A 20,714-nucleotide genomic window follows, 5' to 3' on the forward strand; every position below is an offset into this window, starting at 1 on the left:
CTTCTTGATGTTATGAAGCAATATGAGGGGCCACCGAAGTTGAGCTTGATGACCATGGAAAAAGCTAGGATGTAGCTCTTAATTATGGAGTGAATGTCCCTTTGACAAGACTCTTACTGATGGGCATATAGCTTTGTTGAATCAAGCTCAGGCCTCACATTAGTAGTTTTAGGTGGTTTTTCTCCTTGTCTACCAGGCTGGCACTTTCTCAGCAGCACCAAGACTTGTTGAAGAGCTAGGTTGTTTGACAACACATCTAATCCCTAGGGAGGAGCATGGTTTCATCTCTTCTGGAAAGCCATCCTCTCCACACGTATAGATTAAATAGCTTATAGTTAGTCTAAGAAAAGGAAACCAATAAAACATCATGTTTTGATATAAAACAAGTTTCACATCCTGTAATGATGCCTTTACAGTCTTTCCCTCCAGTGGGATTTTTACACCTGGGAAAATAAATCATCCTATGGGTTCCATGCCTACAGTTAGGGAGGAAAATAATAATCCTTTCAGTTCTGTGGTAGAAATAAAGTTTCTAGAACAGTATTTTATTTGTATGAAACCTTTTATTTAAGGGCACTCATTGAAGTATTTTTCTTTTCTGATCTCTTTTCTTTGTGTTGGAAGTATTTTTTCCACTTCTGATATTTTCCTGGTGCTTCAGCAAATTTCAGTTTGAATCAAGTGGGATGATGTAGTTGGAAAAAATGCCACAACAAGGTAAATCTGGGAGAATGACAATTTCATGGTCCCAACTTTACACATTTCTCTTTCCTTGCTTCCTAATGAGTATGAAATAAATACAGGAATTCTTTGACCTCATTAACATTACTCTAGTACTCCCCGTCTGGGTTGGCAATTAGCAGAATCAAGTTCTAACTTTTTGTTTTGGTTCGTTTGCCGTTTCCCCTCGTGGAGGAGGAGGAGAAGGGAAACAGCCATAGATGTTGTTCCAGGGCAACGGTCAGTCCCTGCGGCAGACGTTTGCCTCCTGCCCAAGAAACAACGTTCGAGCTGGAGCTTGGGGAGCACCAGTCCGGTCCGGGCGTAGCCATGCAGCGAGTCCCCAACCTGCGCCCTGTGGCCTTGAAGGAGGAAGAGAAATCTGGGCCTCAGCTCTCACAGACTGCTAAGGCCCTGGAGGCTGAAGAGGAGGAGACGACCAAGACCTCTAGCAAAAAACCCCCGTATCTAGCGATGTTTCCCGACGCCATGATAAAGTTTACCCGGGTCTCAAAAGTGAAGACAGCCAAGCTTTCGGTTCTCAAGAAGCCACAGCTGGCAGCGGATGACACTTCGGAGGGGCCCTGTGGCTTGGTCTGCATAACTATCGCCTGGTGTCAGCGTTTTAACAGCATTCGATGGTTTATGGCTTTCTACTGCGCCCTGCTCCTATCTCAAGGTGAGCCTGAGGGCGGAGACCTTCTGGTGAGGGAAGAGTGCTGAGGTGGACCCTGGGCTGTGGACTCAGCGGTGCGCAGCAGGTGCTCCGTGCCGGCCCGGCCCTGGGCCCGAGGGAGGCCGTGTTCTCTGACAGGCTCTTCACTGGGATTGGGGCCAAGGCAAGTTAACCAGTCGCGCCCGTGTCCATGCCCCGCCTTCTCAGGTACTCTGTGGACAAGGTCCTCTCTACATTTTGGGTGATAGGGCTTTGGCCCCCAGATAGTCAAGTGGAGCGATGTCATTTAGCTTCCTTTGGTTACCAAGTCTTAAGTTGGAGTCAATCTTTTGGACGCGAAAATAAAGTTGAAAACAGTGTGTGTGTGCGTGTGTGTGTGTGCGTGTGTGTGTGTGTGTTTGATCTTCGGATTGATTCTGCCCACAATTTTGAGACACTGGATAAACCACGTTTATCCAGATGTTGTTCTCTTGTCTGTAAGTTGAGGCAGAGTGCTGGGGCTTCAAATAGTCTATACCAGAGAAGAAAATGTGAGGGTGTTTATTTTTGCCTACACTGTTTGAAGAAGGTGAGTTTCATGCCTAAGATGGGCCGTGAATTGAATTGGCCGCAGCTCTCATCATTTGGTCTGTATCCAGATTTTCTCTTTGCCTCTTTAAACTGATGGCACAGAAATCTGCCAGACCTGCTCTCTTTTTGTTCACCAATGCTATGCTTAAGTGTGCACAAGAAAAATGCTACAAAAGAAAAGAACCATTTGAAAGCAATAAAGAAGTGGTCATTAGTTTGTCTTGAGGTCTTCCCTGATTTTTGCAGAAGTCATTTGACTTTATGCCTTAATAGTTAGGTACCATTCTGCTAGGCAGCAATGTTGTGAAGGAGCAGTTATTTAGTAAATAAATGAATGGAAGTCTTTGGGGACATACCCTTGAAGAGTATTGTGGAACTTCAGCACCTTCTTCTTTATTTTTATTCTTTCACTTCCTATCTGTAAATACAGCACCATGGTGTCTCACCTCACTATCAGCCTCAAAACAATATAGCCAACTGATCATGGACTGGAACCTCTGAAAATGAACATTTTCTCTTTATAAGTTAGTTATCTCTGGTATTTGTTGCAGTCATGGAAAGCTCTTAATACAAGAAACTGGTACCAACAAGTGGGGTCCTTGTAGTTAATGTATACCTGCTGATGTAGCAAAGACTTCAGAATTGGTTTGCAGGAGGAATTCACAAAGATTTGAAGGAAGAGAATAGATGAAGCCTACAATGCTGTAAGTGGGGCAGATGATTCTGGTAGAGGCTCAAAAGACAGGTAAGCAAATACAAATGAGAACAGTGAAGGTTACGTTGATGAGGTTTCGAATGAAAGTGATGGTTCCATTGGTAACAGACTAAAGGCTTTCTGTGTCATACCACAGTAATTAATTTGGATGCATTTTGATAATACCCTGATACTTTCAGGTTATTAACTTTAAGTGACAGAGGACATTTCAAGGCAGCATAGCACTCAAGCAACGGCATGAGAATAATTGGATGCTTTTAGCTAAATTTACAGTGAGAATCAAGAGTAAATAGGAGCATGGCAAAAGATTTAAAAATTTTATACTTTGGCTGGTAAAGGAACATGTTTACAGGATCTGCTAGGGAAGGTTTGGTTATTAGGGCCACAAAAAGGACCCAAGTGCTCTGCATAGGAGGAATATTGGGAAAGATTCCTGGAGGGAATCTTAGAAATTGGCAAGGCTGCAGCCAATATAGGCTCAAAGGTGTGAACATAGAAATTTGTTTCAAAGACTTTTATTTTTTTTTAAAAAAGCCCTGAGGTGTCCTGCTTTGTTCAAAAAACAAACAAACAGGGAATAATCTCCCTGTGTTTAGCCAGCAAGGTACTCAGAAGCTGTTGCATGCATGATTCAAGTGGGCCCAGATATAACTTGTCCTGGTGACAGACGTTGGCACTGGTGTGATGCTGGTTTTGTAAGCATGCAGAATAAAAGAATTATGATGTCATGGAAATTTCCACTAAAGTTTAAAAAGGAAGCCTTGGGAAGCCAGGAAGTGCATTGCAGGGTTGGTGTCCCTAAAATACCTGGTGACAGAGCAATGTGTGAATCTGTGAGAGTGAAGCAGAAGCTGCAGAGGAGACCACCAGAAGAAAGAGATGACAACAATGTGGAACGACTCAAGGGAAGCTGCACAGAATATACAAGCCTTACGAGAGAGGCTGTGTGATGTTCAGCATAGCCATAGAGGCAAGGCTGCCCAAGTTCTTGAGTCTATATCAATCATATTATGCCTCAGATATTGGAAATGAAGGTTTAAGATTTCATGTTCTTCCTGCTAGACTTCAGGCTAATTTGGCCTGAACCCTTATTATTTTCTTGTTACTTACTTTTGTTACAGGAGTGTGTGTCCTCTGCCTCTTCCATAATTGTATCCTGAAAGTATGTAACCTCCTTTTCGATTTTTATAAGGGCTCATAACTGTGTTTGTCTTACGTCTTGCCAGTATTATACTTATTAACAATTCTGGAACAGTTCAGACCTGGTATTCTTGAAAAGGTGATGTATTAACCAGCTTTCCCACCACTAAGACACAAAACCAGCTACCCACAAATTAAAGGAGGAGAGATGTAATTTGGCTCATGGCTTCAGGGGATTCATCCATGGTCAGCTGGCTTCAAAGCAGAAACACAGTGGTGGAAGGGCACAATGAAACAAAGCTGCTTAGTTCATGGCTGCTGGAAAGCAGAACGGGGAATAGGGCCAGAGGGGAAGGGGTGAGGGGCCAGATACGGTAACCAGGGTTGTGTCTCCATGACCCATCCAGACACGCCCAGGTGTGTGCTATACTATTCTCCTTAGTGTCTTCCAAGCTGACCAAGTTGACAGAAACAATCTCAACCATCACATAGACTTAAGGCATTTTGCATTGTTAAGTGAATATGGATCTCTGAGGGTCAGGGGAAGAAGGCAATAATTTGGATCTTCTAAGTCCCTTGAAGTCCATGGGATAGTCTTGCTCTCCAGGCTGGAAGGGTAAAACTCTTTTGCTTGATGATTTTTTTGAAGGGAAAATAGCAGTGAGAATCGTTCCTATGAAAAAGACTCTGACCTCTCTGTTTCTCAGCTTCATTGTTTATCTCCATTGGCCTTCTCACTGGAACTCTTCTGAATTTTTAAGTGACTTCCAGAAGCATCTGTGAGCATTCCTAACATTGGAATGTAAGCCCTAATTCTTAAGCCCTCTTTTTCAAGCCTTGTGAGATTCATTCTCATTTTCTTATTAAACTAAAACTGATAAACTTTCTTGGCAGAGAATATGATTCCTTAAAGATGTAATATTTGGACTTTTTGTCTTATCTGATGTTTAAAAATTAACTTCATTGTTACACTTTAGATGTACATAATGATCACAGTCATCATAGGGAATTTGTACCTGTATATAGTATATCTTGATTCCGATTAGATTTTAAAGCACGAATGACCTTATTGCTAGTGCAGATACAGAATGAGAGTTCCTTCCTGTGAAATGCAGTGGCAGCATAATTGTTTAAATTAAATTGACTGAAGTCACATGTTTAAGGCAAAGCTTACCTCCTTGGCTTTCTTTTATTTTCTGGATCTTGTCCCCTTAAATTTTAATTGCTTGGTTAACTCTTACATGCCTCTAAACAGATACAGAATATTCTTTTTGACATTTTCATTTTCAGCGGGATGGGTATATTGAATTACTGAATTTAATATTACTTGAAACATAATGAACAGATTGGCAAATTATATCAAAGGGGAATGTTCAACTATATCTCAATATTTTGTATCTTAAAAGGCAATATTTGAAAAGTTAGTTTGTGCTAAACCGGGAGGATCGTACAACGTCATTCTTGATGATTTTGCTTATCTTTGCTTACTCGATTGATAACATTTTGAATATTAATTTTTTTGGATATATTTCTTTGTTTTCTTATTTTATTTACTTGATCCTAGTCACTTGATAGTTGACGTAGTACAGTGATAATCATTATAATAGAATTCTACTCCTCATCCTCACGAAGTGCTCCTGTGCTTCATTTATTGAATTGCCTTGCGGTATGGGGAACCTGTTTAACTTAGTATTTAAATAGGTTTTCCGTGTCTGCCCTTACCTGGGATAATTACAGCTTATGTTTCTTGTCCCACGATTCTTCTCCCTCCCTTTTTGACACATTATTAAGTTTATTTAAATAACCTGGGCTGGATTTACTGAGGGACTTGTGGATTCTATCCTGCTCTTTTTTTCATAGTGGGTAAAATTATGTAAGATGAACAGAGGTCTTATTTTGACATATACTGAAGTCTAAAAGACAGCCAACAATAGCCTATCTGTTTTTATACCTTTTCTATATGTAATGGTGATAAAAATTTCCTTTTAGCGACGATGTGAAGAGCTTTTTTTCTGATAAATGAAGTGATCTGAATCAAACGCCTAAAATGAACTCTCCCAATACTGCACTGGAATATTGTGTCCTCACTGAAATAGGTATTTATTTTGGATGTGGGCTCTGCTTTTGACATCAGGGTTTTGCAAGCACTACCATAATTAGACTTAATAAATGCTTTGTGCGTCATTGTGATCCTATTAACCATCACATTGGTTCTAATCTAGGAACTCATTTTATAGCAAAAGAAGCACAGCAGGTGGTTAATGCTCAAGCAATCACTGACCTCACAACATATCTCAAAATACAGAAGTGCTTGGCCTTTACAGATAATTATAATGTCCTGTGGGCTTAAGACTGCAGCTGGGACAAAATCAACATATTAAGGATGCTGTCCCACAAGATGAAGAATGTGCTTTGAGATAGCAATTTATGTATGTTATTTGGGATCAAGAGGTACAAGAGGGCTAAATTGTGGGAGAAAGAAGCTATTAATACAAAACTGTGGTCTCATAACAATTTGGTGAAATAAAAATTATAGAGCTAGGTAATTCCTGTTATTTGTTTTACCTATATACATACAAACATATACCTCCTATATTTTTGTTTACATATATATGTGTTTACATGTGTATGTATTCCAGTTCTTTATCTCCTCTCGTTCTGTTTTTCTGTTCATACATTCTTTAGGGTAGATAATCTTATAAATCTGTGTGTAAGTTACAGAATGCACTTGAATGAGAAGGCAGATTACTACTCGCTTCTCTGGTCATGAACACAGTTAATAACAGGACTCATTTCTTGCCTTGGCCATTATCCTCCTTGGCTGTATCTACAGTGAGTTGAAGAAAATTCTTCCCCTGAGTGTAACAAGGTTTTCAGTCTCTTGTGTCCTCATAGTATTAATTTATTAAACTCGTTATATCTACAAACATTGCTGGTAGAGTCTTTAGTTATATAATTCTTTCACAAATTTAGTTAGACCTACAATGCATTGGCTTTATTACTAGCAGTTAACTTTGGTATTTAGTTTTTTAATGACTAAACTAGAAGGATTGACATAACCTGGAGATTAATATGGTGATTGATTGGACTATGTTTCTCTTTTGGGACAGAGGGAAGGCATCTTTGTAAGAAGATGATTAAAACACATTAGGGAAAAGCATGATGATGTTTCTATTTGGTATGGATATTTAAAAATGGAGTGTCCTGAGTAATCTGAAGGGTGAGCTCTGAAGATTTTTTTGTCTGTTGGCCTTAAACTTCTGTGCTGTCCTCTGAACATCCTACTATTTGTGTGGGAAAGGCAGCCTGTAAACCGTATATCCCAGAGCTCCTTGCCAGCTGCCTTTCTGCTAGTTTTCACTTAGGTGCTGCCATTGAGAGGCTGGAGCACTGATATCAAAAGGAGCAGAAGGAAACCTCCATTATTTTCTCTCTGTGGAGGTGTAACAGCAGGAGAACTTCCAGGTGATTGCAGGCTCCTGGATTTAAACCCGGGAATAAACATGATTCCAACAGCAGCAATAGGGAATTATTTAGTAGCATTGAGCTCATGAGTTCTGGCTCTGGCAACCACAAGGGCAGCAGAAGCAGCAGGTGACTAGACTGGTTCTCACAGCCCTAGGAAGAGAGTGTGTTCCTGGCTTCCTCAAAACAAGTTGTGCATAGCAGTTTCAAACAACAGCAGTGGTAACAGAAGCTTGTGGTCCAACAGCTTTTACACATATTGTTAGTCTTACTTAGTAATGCTCTTTCCTCTTCACTCTAATAAATGTCTTACTTTTGTAACCATTCCCTATATGAATTTATTCTTCGTTCAGACACTTAGTATGATTATTTTTTCCTGTCTCTATGCTAAATGATTGAAATGTACATTACCATTTATTTAATGTTGAAGAACATGAAAAACAATTCCTTATGTTTGCATTGAATATAATTGTCAAAAAAGGTACTCAGAAATGGTAAAATTCAAAATAGAGAATACTGGTGTGACTGTTAAGCTTTGTGTCAAGTTGAGTGACTTGGGAGCCTTCCAGGGGATTGGTGCAGCACACTTCTGTGTGTCTGGGTGGGTCATGGAGGTAATACCTCAGAGTAATACCTTGGAGGGCCAAGGAGTAATGCCTTGGGTATTACTCATATAGCTTATCCCTTGGCTCTTCCTCTTGGGTACTGTTCCCTTGCTCTGCTTCCTGGGCACTCCATGAACTAGACAGCTTTGCTCTGCCATGCCTTTCTGCCATGATGTTTCTGCCTTGAAGCCAGCTGATGATGGACTGAATCCCCTGAAACCATGAGCCAAAGTAAACCTCTTCTTCTTTAAGTTGTGAGTATCAGGTATTATGTCCCAGGGACATGAAAGCTGACTAGTACAGAAAATTAGTATGTACAGTGCCCATTGCTATGACTGAAACTACCACAAATTGTGGCTGTTGAGTACTGTGTCCCAGAGATGGGAAAATTGATTGATATAACTAGTTATGAAGAGGAGGACCAGGAATACATTTGAGAATACATGCCACACTTCAACTATGATGATAGTATTTTATTCCTATTTCTAGATAGTAGAAAAACATTCATTAGATTACTTATGATTCTTTATAATTGAGATATAACACATTGAAATAAAGACCAACAGTAAGAGAGATGATACACCAACAAGTAATCTTTATACAGACTATTTCCAAGATTTAGCTATTATGAATTATGCCTATAAAAATGGATATGCATGTATCACTGTAATATGGGGTCTTTAACCTTTTCAGAAAGAATAGGGAATAGCTGGGTCAAATGGAATTCCTAATTTCAATTTTTTGAGGAATCTCCACACTAATTTCCATAGTGCCTGTACCAGTTTACATTCCCACCAACAGTGCAGAAGGGTTCCTTTTCCCCAAAGCCTCTCCTGCACCTTGAAACCATAATGTTAAGTGAAATAAATCAGACACACAAGATTAAATATTACACATTTTTCTTATATGTGAAACCCAAAGTATAAGTAAAGAGCAAAACAAAAGACAGGCAGTAGGAAGTAGGAATAGATCTTTCTCAAAGGACAAGAAGGACCAAGAGATGGAAGGAGGGGAGGGATGGGGAAGGAATAAAGGAGTAAGATGTGCTGTATGCATGGACCAGCTTCACACCAGGAATGTAATCATTATACACTGCAAACATGTAGAAAAACAAAAAGGAAGAGGATCAAGATCTGGGTAGAAGTGGGAGGAAGTGAAAGGAAAAAGGATGAAAAAAGAATTAAGAAGTATTATGTGTCTGTGTCAGCTGCCCACAAGGATTGTAAACATCACGGACTACAAACATGTACTACTAAAATTTTTTTAAAAACAAGTAATCTTCTAAATTACTCATAGAGATTGTTAAAAAATAACTTCAAATATTTAATTAGCAAATATTTCATAGAGGTTAAAGTCTGTTGTAGAAAAGGAATCATTAAATCATTATGTGTTTATAGGTTGTAATTTAGAATAATGAAAAATAAAATGAACTCAGAATAAATTAAGATTTGCTTCAAAATGATTATAATGATGATATATTTGTCTCCAAGACACTTATTATTGTCTTCTTTTTTTTTCTTTTTACATTTTAGGTATTGTGTTTGGTCTTACTGACGTGAGCAATAATGACTTTGAACAACACCATATTCTGACAACCACTGAGAAATTAGCACTGACACTCAGTTATGATATTTCTTCTTGCCTGCTGGCACTATTTATAGCATACTATGGAGGCAATGGAAGCAGAACAAAGTGGATTGCACTTTCCTCCTTTTTAGTAGGATTTGGATCACTTTTACTTGCTTTTCCATACTTTGGTGTTAAAAAATATGAATCAGAGGTAAAAACTGAAGGTAAGATTTCCAAATATGCTGTGATACATCAAATGAGTATTCATTTAAACCACTGGCTCAAGAAAGTTAAAACAGTCCATGATACCTGTCTATATATCCATCATCCAGACTGATTTATATAACCAAGTTTATTAGCTACTGTAATTAGTGAAATACTGTAATGTCGTGATCATACGGGCCTAGAGAAGAAAGGAAAGAATATTTTGGAGTAATTACTCTGTGAACTTATTTCTCTTTTGTGAATTTTCATATATGGTATGAACTTGAGAACTATGGTATTTCCTTTTGTTTTCCACAGTATGCTTTAATTAACCCCTTTATCTTGTCTCACTGTCAGTTTTCTGTCCCAGAACTATGAACCGATGCACTCAGCTGTACACTTTTCCTTTATCTGCACTTGAACACTTGATGAGCCCTACAATGAATTTGTGTCTGTCACCTTCAGTTGCTAATTTTACTCTCAAACTGATCCGTTCACCCAAACAATTTTTTTGTACACTCTGTTCCATAATTCTCAAGGAATTTAGGCTTTTGTCACTTAACTCTTCTATTCTGCATTGGATGGAAAGTACGTGTCAAAATAAAACTGCTTTAATTTTTAAACATAGTTATTAATTTCACCTATATTTGCATGTTAGTGTTGTTTGCCTCTTTCCTGTTAAAGTGGATGTGATTCCTGCTAGTAAACATTCAGTGCTTCCTTGCTCCTTGGAGAATTTGTTACATTAGTGATCACCTTTTCAATTTCTGAAAATCCTTACTTTGCATAGGTTCTCCCTCCTGGCACTTAAATGTTCTTAAGTTTTTCCCATTCTTAAACAATGATAACAATAGTTGTTGTATCTGTTAGTCTTATTTTTTTTTATTACTTTTGCAACCTCCTTATAAGCAAAATGCTTGAAGGAATTGTTCATGTTTCCTGATTTTATCTAGTATTCTTTGTTCAGACCACTTTAGCATGGCTTCCACCATAAATGCTGCAACAAAATTCTTTTCAAGAACTCATCAACCTGATTCATGCTATTTAACATTGGTTATCTTTTTGAACTTTTATGTCAGATTTTGTGATAAGTTTACTCCTTCCTACTTGAATTCTCTCCCCTTTTGCTTGGGATTTATAGTAACCACATTATTTTAGTTGAAACCAAAGTTATTTTTAGTGTGAGTAAGGATACAAAAATTACCTTTATTAAATGATTTAAAAACATTGCTTTTTTCAGATGTCAGTCAACAGGAAGTTTAGGACTATTATCTCTAGGAGAAAGGATACAAACAAGTTGAATTTTTTAGGATAAAAGTAATCAGGCTAGAAGCACTTTTTGTGATTATCGGGAACATTAAGGATCTCCTTGAATTCATTCATAATGCATTCACAGTGGGATTTTAGTGGTTGTGTTTTTTTTTCTCCAGTCACAACCAACTTTAAAAGAGATAATAGAGTAGGGTTGCAATTTTACTAAGAGATTGAATTATGTAGGGTAAAAAAGCAAAGTAATGCAAAAGTTAAGATGATAAAGACAGAAGTAATGACATAAGAGGACATTGGGACAGTGACAGGAATTTTCAAATGATAATTGGTCCTGGTGAGTTTTTTTTTTTTTCTTTTTTTTCTTTTTGGTACTGGGGATCGAACTCAGGTCCTTGGGCTTACGCAGCAGGTGGCGAAACCACTGAGCTAAATCCCTGGCCAAACAAGAGGACACTTTTTTTTTTTTTTTTTGTACCAGGAATTGAACTCTGGTCCTTGCGCTTGCAAGGCAGGTGTGGGAACCACTGAGCTAAATCCCCGGGCCCCTGTTGAGTTTTAAGGATAATTGGAACTGGGTTACTGAAAAGCGTGAAATGGAAAGATACGGGTAGATGGGTAGAAATTCCAATTAGGGAAGCTGTGTCCTTTGACATTGAAAATGAGCAGCTAAGACAGGTAGAGTACAAAGAATGAAAGGAAAAATTGTCCACAATGAATGTATTAATTCTGTCTCAGAAACATATACTAATAAAAGCGGGACTCAAAGAACTAAGAGGCAGGGTGTTGAAAATATCACACACTAATATTGATATCATTACCAGTCAATATGTCTGTATAAAAGGAACAGGCATCACTTTACCCACAATTCTAGAGACCTCTTTTCATTCGTTACAGAGTCAAATATCATTCCATGGAAACCAAACCAGATGAAAACTTCCATTGGTGTACTATGTTGTCATCTGTACTTTCCACAATAATGTTGGAAGAGTATTTGTTACATTTCAACCCCAAACCCACAGTCAAGATGATCTAATAGTCGTGATCACCTAGATCTATTAATCTAATAACAAATGCTATTGCACAAAAATTTACTTAGTGCTGTTTTATAGGCATACAAATAAAAAAATGTATAAGAAATATCCTGCACCCTAAAGAATTTTAAAATATCATAGCTGGATGTGCATATAATTTCTAACTTTAGAAGAAAGAAATTTTTATCATGTAATGCTTTGTCCTTATGATCCTATGTTCTAGAATTTAGTGGATCTAAAATGGAAAATTACTTAATCAGAGTGACACAATTAACTGTAAAGAGTGCTAAAGAAATGGACATAGAACTAAATGTAAGTTAAGCTTTGATAATTGAGATAATCCAGGGCATTAGAAATATTTTTATTCTAAGGGCAAAAGTTAGAACAATAGCATACAAAGTTAAGAGGAAAATGAGGCCAGGCACAGTCATGCACGTAGTCCTAGCTGCTTGGGAGGCAAAGGCAGGAGAATCTCGAGTTTGAGGCCAGGCTGGGCTACAGAGATCCTGTCTAAAAAAATAAAATAAAGAAGAGGAAAGTGAGTGTGTGTGTGTGTGTGTGTGTGTATATATATATATAATATGTGTGTGTACTGTAAATGTGAATGTATAAAAACACACCTAGGCATACATAATTGTGGGTACACATATAATCATGCATGTATATTTATACTTACAATACATGCATCTTTTAGTTTATAATACATGCATCTTCACCAGTATTATCATAAATATTACCTTATAATGGCATTTTTCTGAGAACGTGATGTGTATTTGACTAAATTTCACATAAATTAAATATTATCTAAAAGACAAAAGCGTAACAGTGGCAACAGCCTGTAGAAGGAAAATATTTGGTAAAGACTGCTGCATGTTTGTTGTATATTTAAGTTTTGAATTCTATTAACAAAAATAAAACTCTTATCTTTTCAAAAGATATTTGCAGCATGGCAAAGTCTCTCCATCCCTGCCTGAAAAGCAAATCATCATTCAAAACAAAATACATCAGTTTCTTCATCCTCGGACAAATAGCTCAGGGAATAGCAGGAATGCCTCTTTATATCCTTGGGATAACCTTTCTTGATGACAGTGTTCCCACGCACTCATCTGGCATCTATTTAGGCAAGTTCTCTCTCTCACCAATCTGATTTATCTATTTTTAATTTTCATTTGTTCTGCAATTTGGTATGTGTATTTTAACAGATATAGTGTACTAACTACTGGCCCTGTGATACATTGTAATACCTAACTTGTATGCTTACTGCAAAATCACACTGGAGAATGTGGATATAGCTCAGTAGTAGAATGAGTAGAGTGCTTACAAAGCATGCACGAAGCCCTGGGCTTGTTCCTCAGCAGCACCAAAATAACAAAACAAAGAAAACAAAAAACCCAATCACACCACATCCCCTAAATCTGCTACTTAAAATTTGGAATTCTAGAGAAGTTTTCTGACATTCATATGAATGCCACTGAAAAATATAGAACAACAGGAAGAATACATTTCTAGGTATTGAAAATATCCTTTAGATAGACATATATGCACACATGGACACATGTTGTGTATATATTCATGCATATATCATGTATGCATGTATTCTTTTATATATGTATGTATAAATCCATATATCCATGTCATGCTATACAAGCTGTAGTTCTTTTCTCTAGAGAAATATCTTCAGTTGCGGAATTCAAGAGGCTGAGTCGTTGTAGTTTTTAAACTTTGGGTATGCACATGAAAGCTGTTGCTTCATATTCATTAGTGAGCAGGACATTGTTATATGGCTCCTTAGTAATAGATTCAGTGTGATCCTGAAATAATCATCACATTCAAGTCTCATTACACCTGTTAGCTCAGTCTTTTTGGAACATGTGATATTCTTAAGCTAATTGAAAATTTCCTTGAAAGAGGGATATTGATATGCTATTTAATTGAATTTAGTGGAGCCTATCTTTTTCACAATGTCTTTTGCTACTGTATCCACAACAATTATTTTGGCTGTTTCTCAGAATAATTTATCTTTTTTGCTATTGTAATAGATTCTGGTTCTGGTATATCATCTATTTTTACATGGTTATCTAAGCATAAATTTTGAAGAAAAATATAAAATCATTTTTATATACTTAATATAAAGGTGATTTAAATGTAAACCTTATTTTGGACTGAAATAATCATTTTCCACCACATATAAGAAAATTCATGTCAATAAACTCACAAGATATTTATATTTAAATCAATTTTATAAAAAATGTTTGCAGTATTGGACAAGAAGGACAGCAAATTTGTTTCTTTTATTTTTGACTCTAATGAATGGCAATTGAAACACATGACTCCCTAAAGTAGAGAGAGCCCAACTGTATCATCACTCCCTGCCACCTTGGCAGTTAATGCTAGGGATGCAAAGGCGATGATGTAAAACTATCATCTTGCTATATAGTACACTGTTAAAGAAAATATGGAGTATCGAACTTATATTCATCTTAAATGTAAAAATATTTGTTACTATAAATATATACATTAAGTAGGGTATAATGAATTATATAATCAAATTATCTGAGTTTGTCTAACCTTGATTGGATAGTATGTGTGATGATGAATTTTATGTGTCAACATATCTAAGTTATGGTACCCTGATGTTTGGTCAAACACTAGTTTAGATGTTTCTATAGTGATACTGTTTCACATTTACAGTTAATAAACTTTGCATAAAGTAGGTAAGATGGCTGGGGCTCATCCAATTAACGGAAAGCTCTAACTGTAAAGACCAAAATTTCCCTTATAGAAAGCAGTCCTCCCTCAAGGCTGTAATCTCAACTCTTGCTTGAATTTCTATCCCGCTGACCCACTCTACCAATTTGGGACTTGTTAGACCTCATAACTGCATGAACCAATTCCTTAAAATGCCTTTCTCTCTCCCTCTCTCTCTCTCTGTCTCTCTCATCTCCCTTCCTTCCTCCCTGTCTTCCTTCCTCTATTTCCTTTCTCTCTCCTATATAATAGCATCTGTTTCTCTGGAGAATGCTAATACAGAGTGGTATGCAAAGCTTTCAAAATAATCCATTTAAATTAATTAATTTTTATCATCTGTAACAAAGCTGGCTTAAGAGGGCAGTTCATGTTCAGTATTCATTTTACAGGCATTGCAGATGCTGTAGCAATGGTAGGCTATGGTTTGGGTTTTGCAGTAGGAGCACCACAACTTAAGTCCTCCCAGAACAGTACTTCTCCAGCAGAAAGGTAAGCCATTTTCTTTTAGTTTTTATGTATAAAGTATTTGTTGAATTAATACTATAGGTTATAAATTATATATTTAATTAATAATAAACATATTGTGAGAATCTATGCAAATGTGATGGATATGGATATATAAGTTAAAAACAAATGGATTAAAATATACATTTATATTTTTCTTGCTCAAAATATAACTAAAACCAGACTTATTATGATAATCTTACTATTACTTCATCATGTGGCTTTTGTTGTTGTTGATAAAAAGCACACATCATCTTAATCATTTTAAGTGTACAGTACAGTATTTTTAACTATATTCTCATTGTTTATAAAGGTTATGTAGAATTTTTTCATTATGCAAAACATATTCTGTATCCACTTAACAATTTAACAACTCCCTTTTCCCTTTTCTCCCCAATCCCTGGTAATCATTATCCTACTTTCTGTTTAGAAGACTTTGACTATTTTATTTTGTTTTATTTTTTGAGATGGGGTCTCACTGTGTAGTTCAGGCTGACCTTGAACTCATGGCAATCCTCCTACCTCAGCCTCCCAAGTGCTGGGATGACAGGCATGCATCACCACACCAGGTGACTTTGACTACTTTAGACACTTTATATAACTGTTATCACATGGTATTTATCGTTCTGTGACTATAACTGGCTTGTTTCACTTTTGAAAAAATTCTCAATTTTTATCTATGTTGTAGCATATGACGGGATTTTATTCTATTTTTTAATTGAAAAAATTCCATCGTATACAAATACACATTTTCTTTATTTGATAGATTTTTAAGTTGTTTCTACCTTTTGATTGTTGTGAACACTGCTGCAAAGGCACCATTGAGGTTTTGCTTTCAATTCTTTGGGGTATATATTGAGAAATGTTATTGCTTGACTGTGACAAATTTAAAAACCTTTTTGTGAAGAACTTTTGCACTGTTTCTTGTAGTAGCTCATCAATTTACATTTCCATCACATATACAGAGTTTCAATTTTTCCACATCCATCCTTAACAACATTGTTACCTTCTGTTGTTTTTTTTAAAAAAAATTTAAATTAATTTTATTGGTACATTTAAGGTATACAATGTACTGACATTCATCATTGGAAATTTGCACCTTTACATAATCCAACTTGGTTCTTATTTTTTCCCCATTCCTCTGCCCTCCCTTCAACTCCTCCACGCCTCCCTATCTACAAAGACTTTGTTTCCATTTTTTCATTTTCTCATATTAATTCCATTCCCTTCTTTCCTTTCTCCTACCCCTCCCACTTCCCCTTGCCCTTTGCCCCTTTTGTCCCTATTTCACATAATCTATTATACTTTTTAGTCCTGATTTACACTTTCAGTTTCTCACACTAGAGAAACTATTCAATATTTACACATGTGTGTCCTATTTATTTCACTTAAAGAGTATCGACTCAATGTGGATCCATTTAGCTATAAATGTCTCTAATTTCTTATTTTTGTGGCTGAGTAGTAATCCATTTTATTAAAAAACCCCCACATTTTCTTTATCCAGTCTGCAGTTGATGGACATTTGGGCTGTTTCCAAGTTTTAGCTATTACAAACTGTGCTGCTATGAACATGGGTGCACATATATCGCTGTGGTATGATTCTTTTAATTCTTTGGGGAAGATACCCAGCAGTGGAATAGCGGGGTCAAATAAGACTTCTAGTCCTAGTTCTTTGAGGTATCTCCATACTGATTTCCACAGTGCTTGCCCCAGTCCACACTCCCACCAGCAGTGGAGCAGTGTTCCTCTTTCCCCACAGCCCCGCCAGCATTTGTTATTGGTTGATTTCATGATAGCAGCCATTCTTTTGGGAGTGAGGTGGAATCTCAGCATTGTTTTCATTTGCGTCTCTCAAATGACCAGTGATGTGGAACATTTTTTCATGTATTTATTTGCTATTTCTACTTCTTTGTGTGAGAAAGGTCTGTTCATTTCAGATGCCCATTTTTGGATTGGGTCTTTAAATTTGGGAGGTCTGATCTTTTTAAGTCCTTTATAGATTCGAGATAGTAAACCTTTGTCTGAGGAAGAGCAGGTGAAGATTTTTTCCCACATTGTGGGTTATCTCTTCACACTGCTGGTGGTTTCTCTTGCTGTGCAGAAGCCTTTTAATAAGGAGAGATCCCACCTGTTGATTGTTTGTGATAGTTCATGCGTAACTGAGGTTTTGTTCATAAAATCTTTTCCTACACCGATATCTTCAAGGGTTCTACCTAACCTCTGTTGCAACTGGTTCAGAGTTTCTATTTTAATATTTAGATCTTTAATCCATTTTGATTTTAGTTTAGTGCATGATGAGAGATACAGGTCTAGTTTTAATCTTTGGCAAGTTGAAGCCCAATTTTTTCAGCACCATTTATTAAAGAGGCTATCTTTCCTCCAGTGAGGGTGTTTGGCTCCTTTATTGAAGATGAGATGGCTGAGTGTGTCTGGTGATGTTTCTGCATCTTTTAATCTGTTTCACTGGTCCTCAAGTCTGTTTCTTTGCCAGTGCCATGCTGTTTTTATCACAGTAGCTTTGTAGTATAGTTGCAGGTTGGGGATTGTGATACCCCCTGCCATGTCTCTGTTACCTAGAATTGCTTTTGCTATTCTGGGTCACTTCTTGTTCTAAATGAATTTTTGGATTGTTTTCTCAAGGTCTATGAAGTATGCTGCTGGGATCTCAATTGGAATTGCATTAAATCTATACAGCAGTTTTGGAAGTATGACCATTTTCTCTATATTAATCCTTCCTACCCAGGAGCAGGGGATGTCTGTCCATTTTCTAATATCATCTTCAATCTCTCTTTTCAGAGTGCCATAGTTTTCAGAGAAGAGGTCTTTGATTTCTTTCATTAGGATGAGTCTTAGGTATTTCAGTTTTTTGGGCTATTGTGACAGGAATTATTTCCCCTATTTCTCTCTCAGTGAGTCTGTCATTGGTGTAGAGGAAAGCTATTGATTTTTGTGTGTTGACCTTGTAACCAGCTACTTGACTGAATTTGGTTATTAAGTCTAGAAGACTTTTGGTGGAGTTCTTGGGGTCTTCTATATACAGTATCATGTCATCTGCAAATAATGACAATTTGACTTCTTCATTGCCTATCTTTATTCTTTTCATTTCTTTCTCTTGTCTAATTGCTGTGACTAATGTTTCCAGAACTATATTGAACATGAGTGGTGATAGTGGACATCCTTGTCTTGTTCCTGATTTTAGTGTGAAGGATTTCAGTTTTTGACCATTTAGTATGATATTGGCTGTTGGTTTTTCATAGATGGCTTCTATCAGTTTGAGGTAGAGACCATCTATTCCAATGTTTTGTAGGGTTTTTATCATAAATGCATGTTGGATTTTGTCAAATGCTTTTTCTGCATCTATGGAGATAATCATATGGTTTTTGTCCTTGGTTCTATTGATATAGTGTATTACATTGATTGATTTGCATATATTGAACCATCCCTGCATCCCTGGGATGAATCCCACTTGGTCAGCGTGTATGATCTTCTTGATGATCTTCTGCATTCTGTTTACCATTATCTTATTAAGGATTTTTGCATCTATGTTCATTAGTGAGATTGGCCTATAGTTGTCTTTTTCAGTTGGGTCTTTCTCTGCTTTGGGGATCAAGGTGATGCTTGCTTCCAGGAATTGGGATTATTGCTTCCCTTTCAATTTCATTGAAGAGTTTAAACAGTAGTGGCAGCAGTTCCTCTCTAAATGTCTTGTAGAATTCAGCAGTGAAGCCATCAGGGCCCGGGCTTTTCTTAGTTGATAAGTTTTTAATTCCATTTTCAATTTCATTGGTTGATAATGGGTTGTTCAGAATTTTTAGGTCTTCTTCATTCAACTTTGGTAATTCATATGTGTCTAGGAACCTGTCCATTTCTTCTGTGTTTTCCATCTTATTGGCATATAGGTTCTGGAAGTAGGTATTGATGATCCTCTGGATTTCTGTTGGGTTTGTTGTAATTTCACCCTTTTCATTCTTAATTGCATGGATTTGGGCCTTTTCTTTCCTTTTTCTGATAAGGTTGGCTAAAGGTTTTTCAATTTTGTTGATTCTTTCGAAGAACCAACTCTTGGCTTCATTGATTTTTTGTATCATTCTCTTAGTCTCCATTGCATTGATTTCTCCTCTGATCTTTATAATTTCCTCCCTTGTATAAGCTCTGGGGTTGTCCTGCTCTTCTTTTTCTAGAAGCTTGAGGTTCAGCATGAGGTTGTTTAATTGGGCTCATTCTGTTTTCCTAATATGCATATTCACTGCTATGAATTTCCCTCCTAAGACTGCTTTCATTGTGTCCCATAGATTCCGATATGTTGTATTGTCATTGTCATTTAATTGAAGGAACTGTCTGATTTCTTCTTTAATTTCCTCTGTGACCCATTGGTTATTCAGAAGTGTGTTGTTCAGTTTTCACATATTCATGAAATTTTTTGAGTTTCTTTTGCTATGGATCTCCAATTTCATAACACTATGGTCTGATAATATACAAGGGATAACTTCACTTCCTTTGCACTTACTTAAACATGTTCTAGGTGTGAGTATGTGGTCTCTTTTTGAGAATGACCCATGTGCAGCTGAGAAGAATGTGTATTCTGATTTTGTGGGGTGGAAGACTCTGTAAACATCTGTTAAGTTCATTTGTTCAAGAGTTCGATTGAGTTCTAGTATTTCATTACTTATTTTTTGTCTAGTTGATCTTTCTATTTCTGACAGTGGGGTGTTGAGCTCCCCCACTACAATTGTATTAATGCATATATGACTTTTCATGTCCATTAGTATTTGTTTTATATAGTTGTGTGCACTAGTGTTTGGTGCATAGATATTTATGATTGTCATCTCTTCCTCTTGGATTGTTCCCTTTACAAGAATGTAGTGTCCTTCTTCATCTCTCTTAATCAGTGTTGGTTTGAAATCTACTTGATCTGCAAACAGGATAGCTACTCCTGCTTTTTTTCGGGTTCCCTTTGCATGGAGTATTGCTTTCCACCCTTTAACTTTCAGTCTATGAGTTTCCTTTTGAATGAAGTGTGTTTCTTGTATGCAGCATATTGTTGAATTTTGCTTCTTGACCCATTCTGCCAGTCTATTTCTTTTGATTGGTGAATTGAGACCATTAATGTTGATGGTTATAACTGAAACATGTTGACTTGTCATTGCCATAACTTTTTCTTTCTGTTGAGTTCTCCGCCTTTACATTTAATTTCTTGTCATGCCAGATGGGTTCATTCTGTTTTGCTTCCTGGGGTTGTGATCCTCAATCTCTGTTCCTAGGATATTGTGTAAAATTCTTTGTAGTGCTAGGTTGGCATTCACGAAGTTCCTAAGGTGCTCTTTGTCATGAAAGTATGTTATTTCTCTGCCAATTTTGAAAGATAGTTTTGCAGGGTACATCAATCTGGGTTGGAGGCTGTTTTCTTTTAGGGCTTGGAATATGTCACTCCAAGCTCTTCTTGCCTTGATGGTTTGTGTTGAGAAGTCTGCTGTGATTCTGATGGGCTTTCCTTTGTA

General features: G+C 37.0%; 1 protein-coding gene across 3 annotated transcripts in view; it reads left to right on the top strand.

Annotated features, from left to right (window-relative positions):
- The first annotated feature begins 842 nt into the window (after positions 1-842).
- Positions 843-20,714, top strand: part of Slco6a1 (solute carrier organic anion transporter family member 6A1) — a 66,098-nt gene continuing 46,226 nt past the window's right edge. For 2 of the 3 annotated variants that reach the window (XM_013071176.3, XM_021255820.2), the window contains exons 1-4: positions 843-1,399; positions 9,424-9,684; positions 12,900-13,085; positions 15,102-15,201. In XM_013071176.3, coding sequence (XP_012926630.2) covers positions 1,051-1,399; positions 9,424-9,684; positions 12,900-13,085; positions 15,102-15,201 — 896 coding nt within the window. In that variant the 5' untranslated portion in view covers positions 843-1,050. The remainder of the gene's footprint in view (positions 1,400-9,423; positions 9,685-12,899; positions 13,086-15,101; positions 15,202-20,714) is intronic. The other variant, XM_087180895.1, reaches the window with a different exon arrangement.

This window comes from Heterocephalus glaber, unplaced genomic scaffold (assembly GCF_053883595.1).
Source record: "Heterocephalus glaber isolate CG9 unplaced genomic scaffold, H.glaber_assembly_v1.0 deba00001465, whole genome shotgun sequence".
Classification (NCBI taxonomy): domain Eukaryota; kingdom Metazoa; phylum Chordata; class Mammalia; order Rodentia; family Bathyergidae; genus Heterocephalus; species Heterocephalus glaber.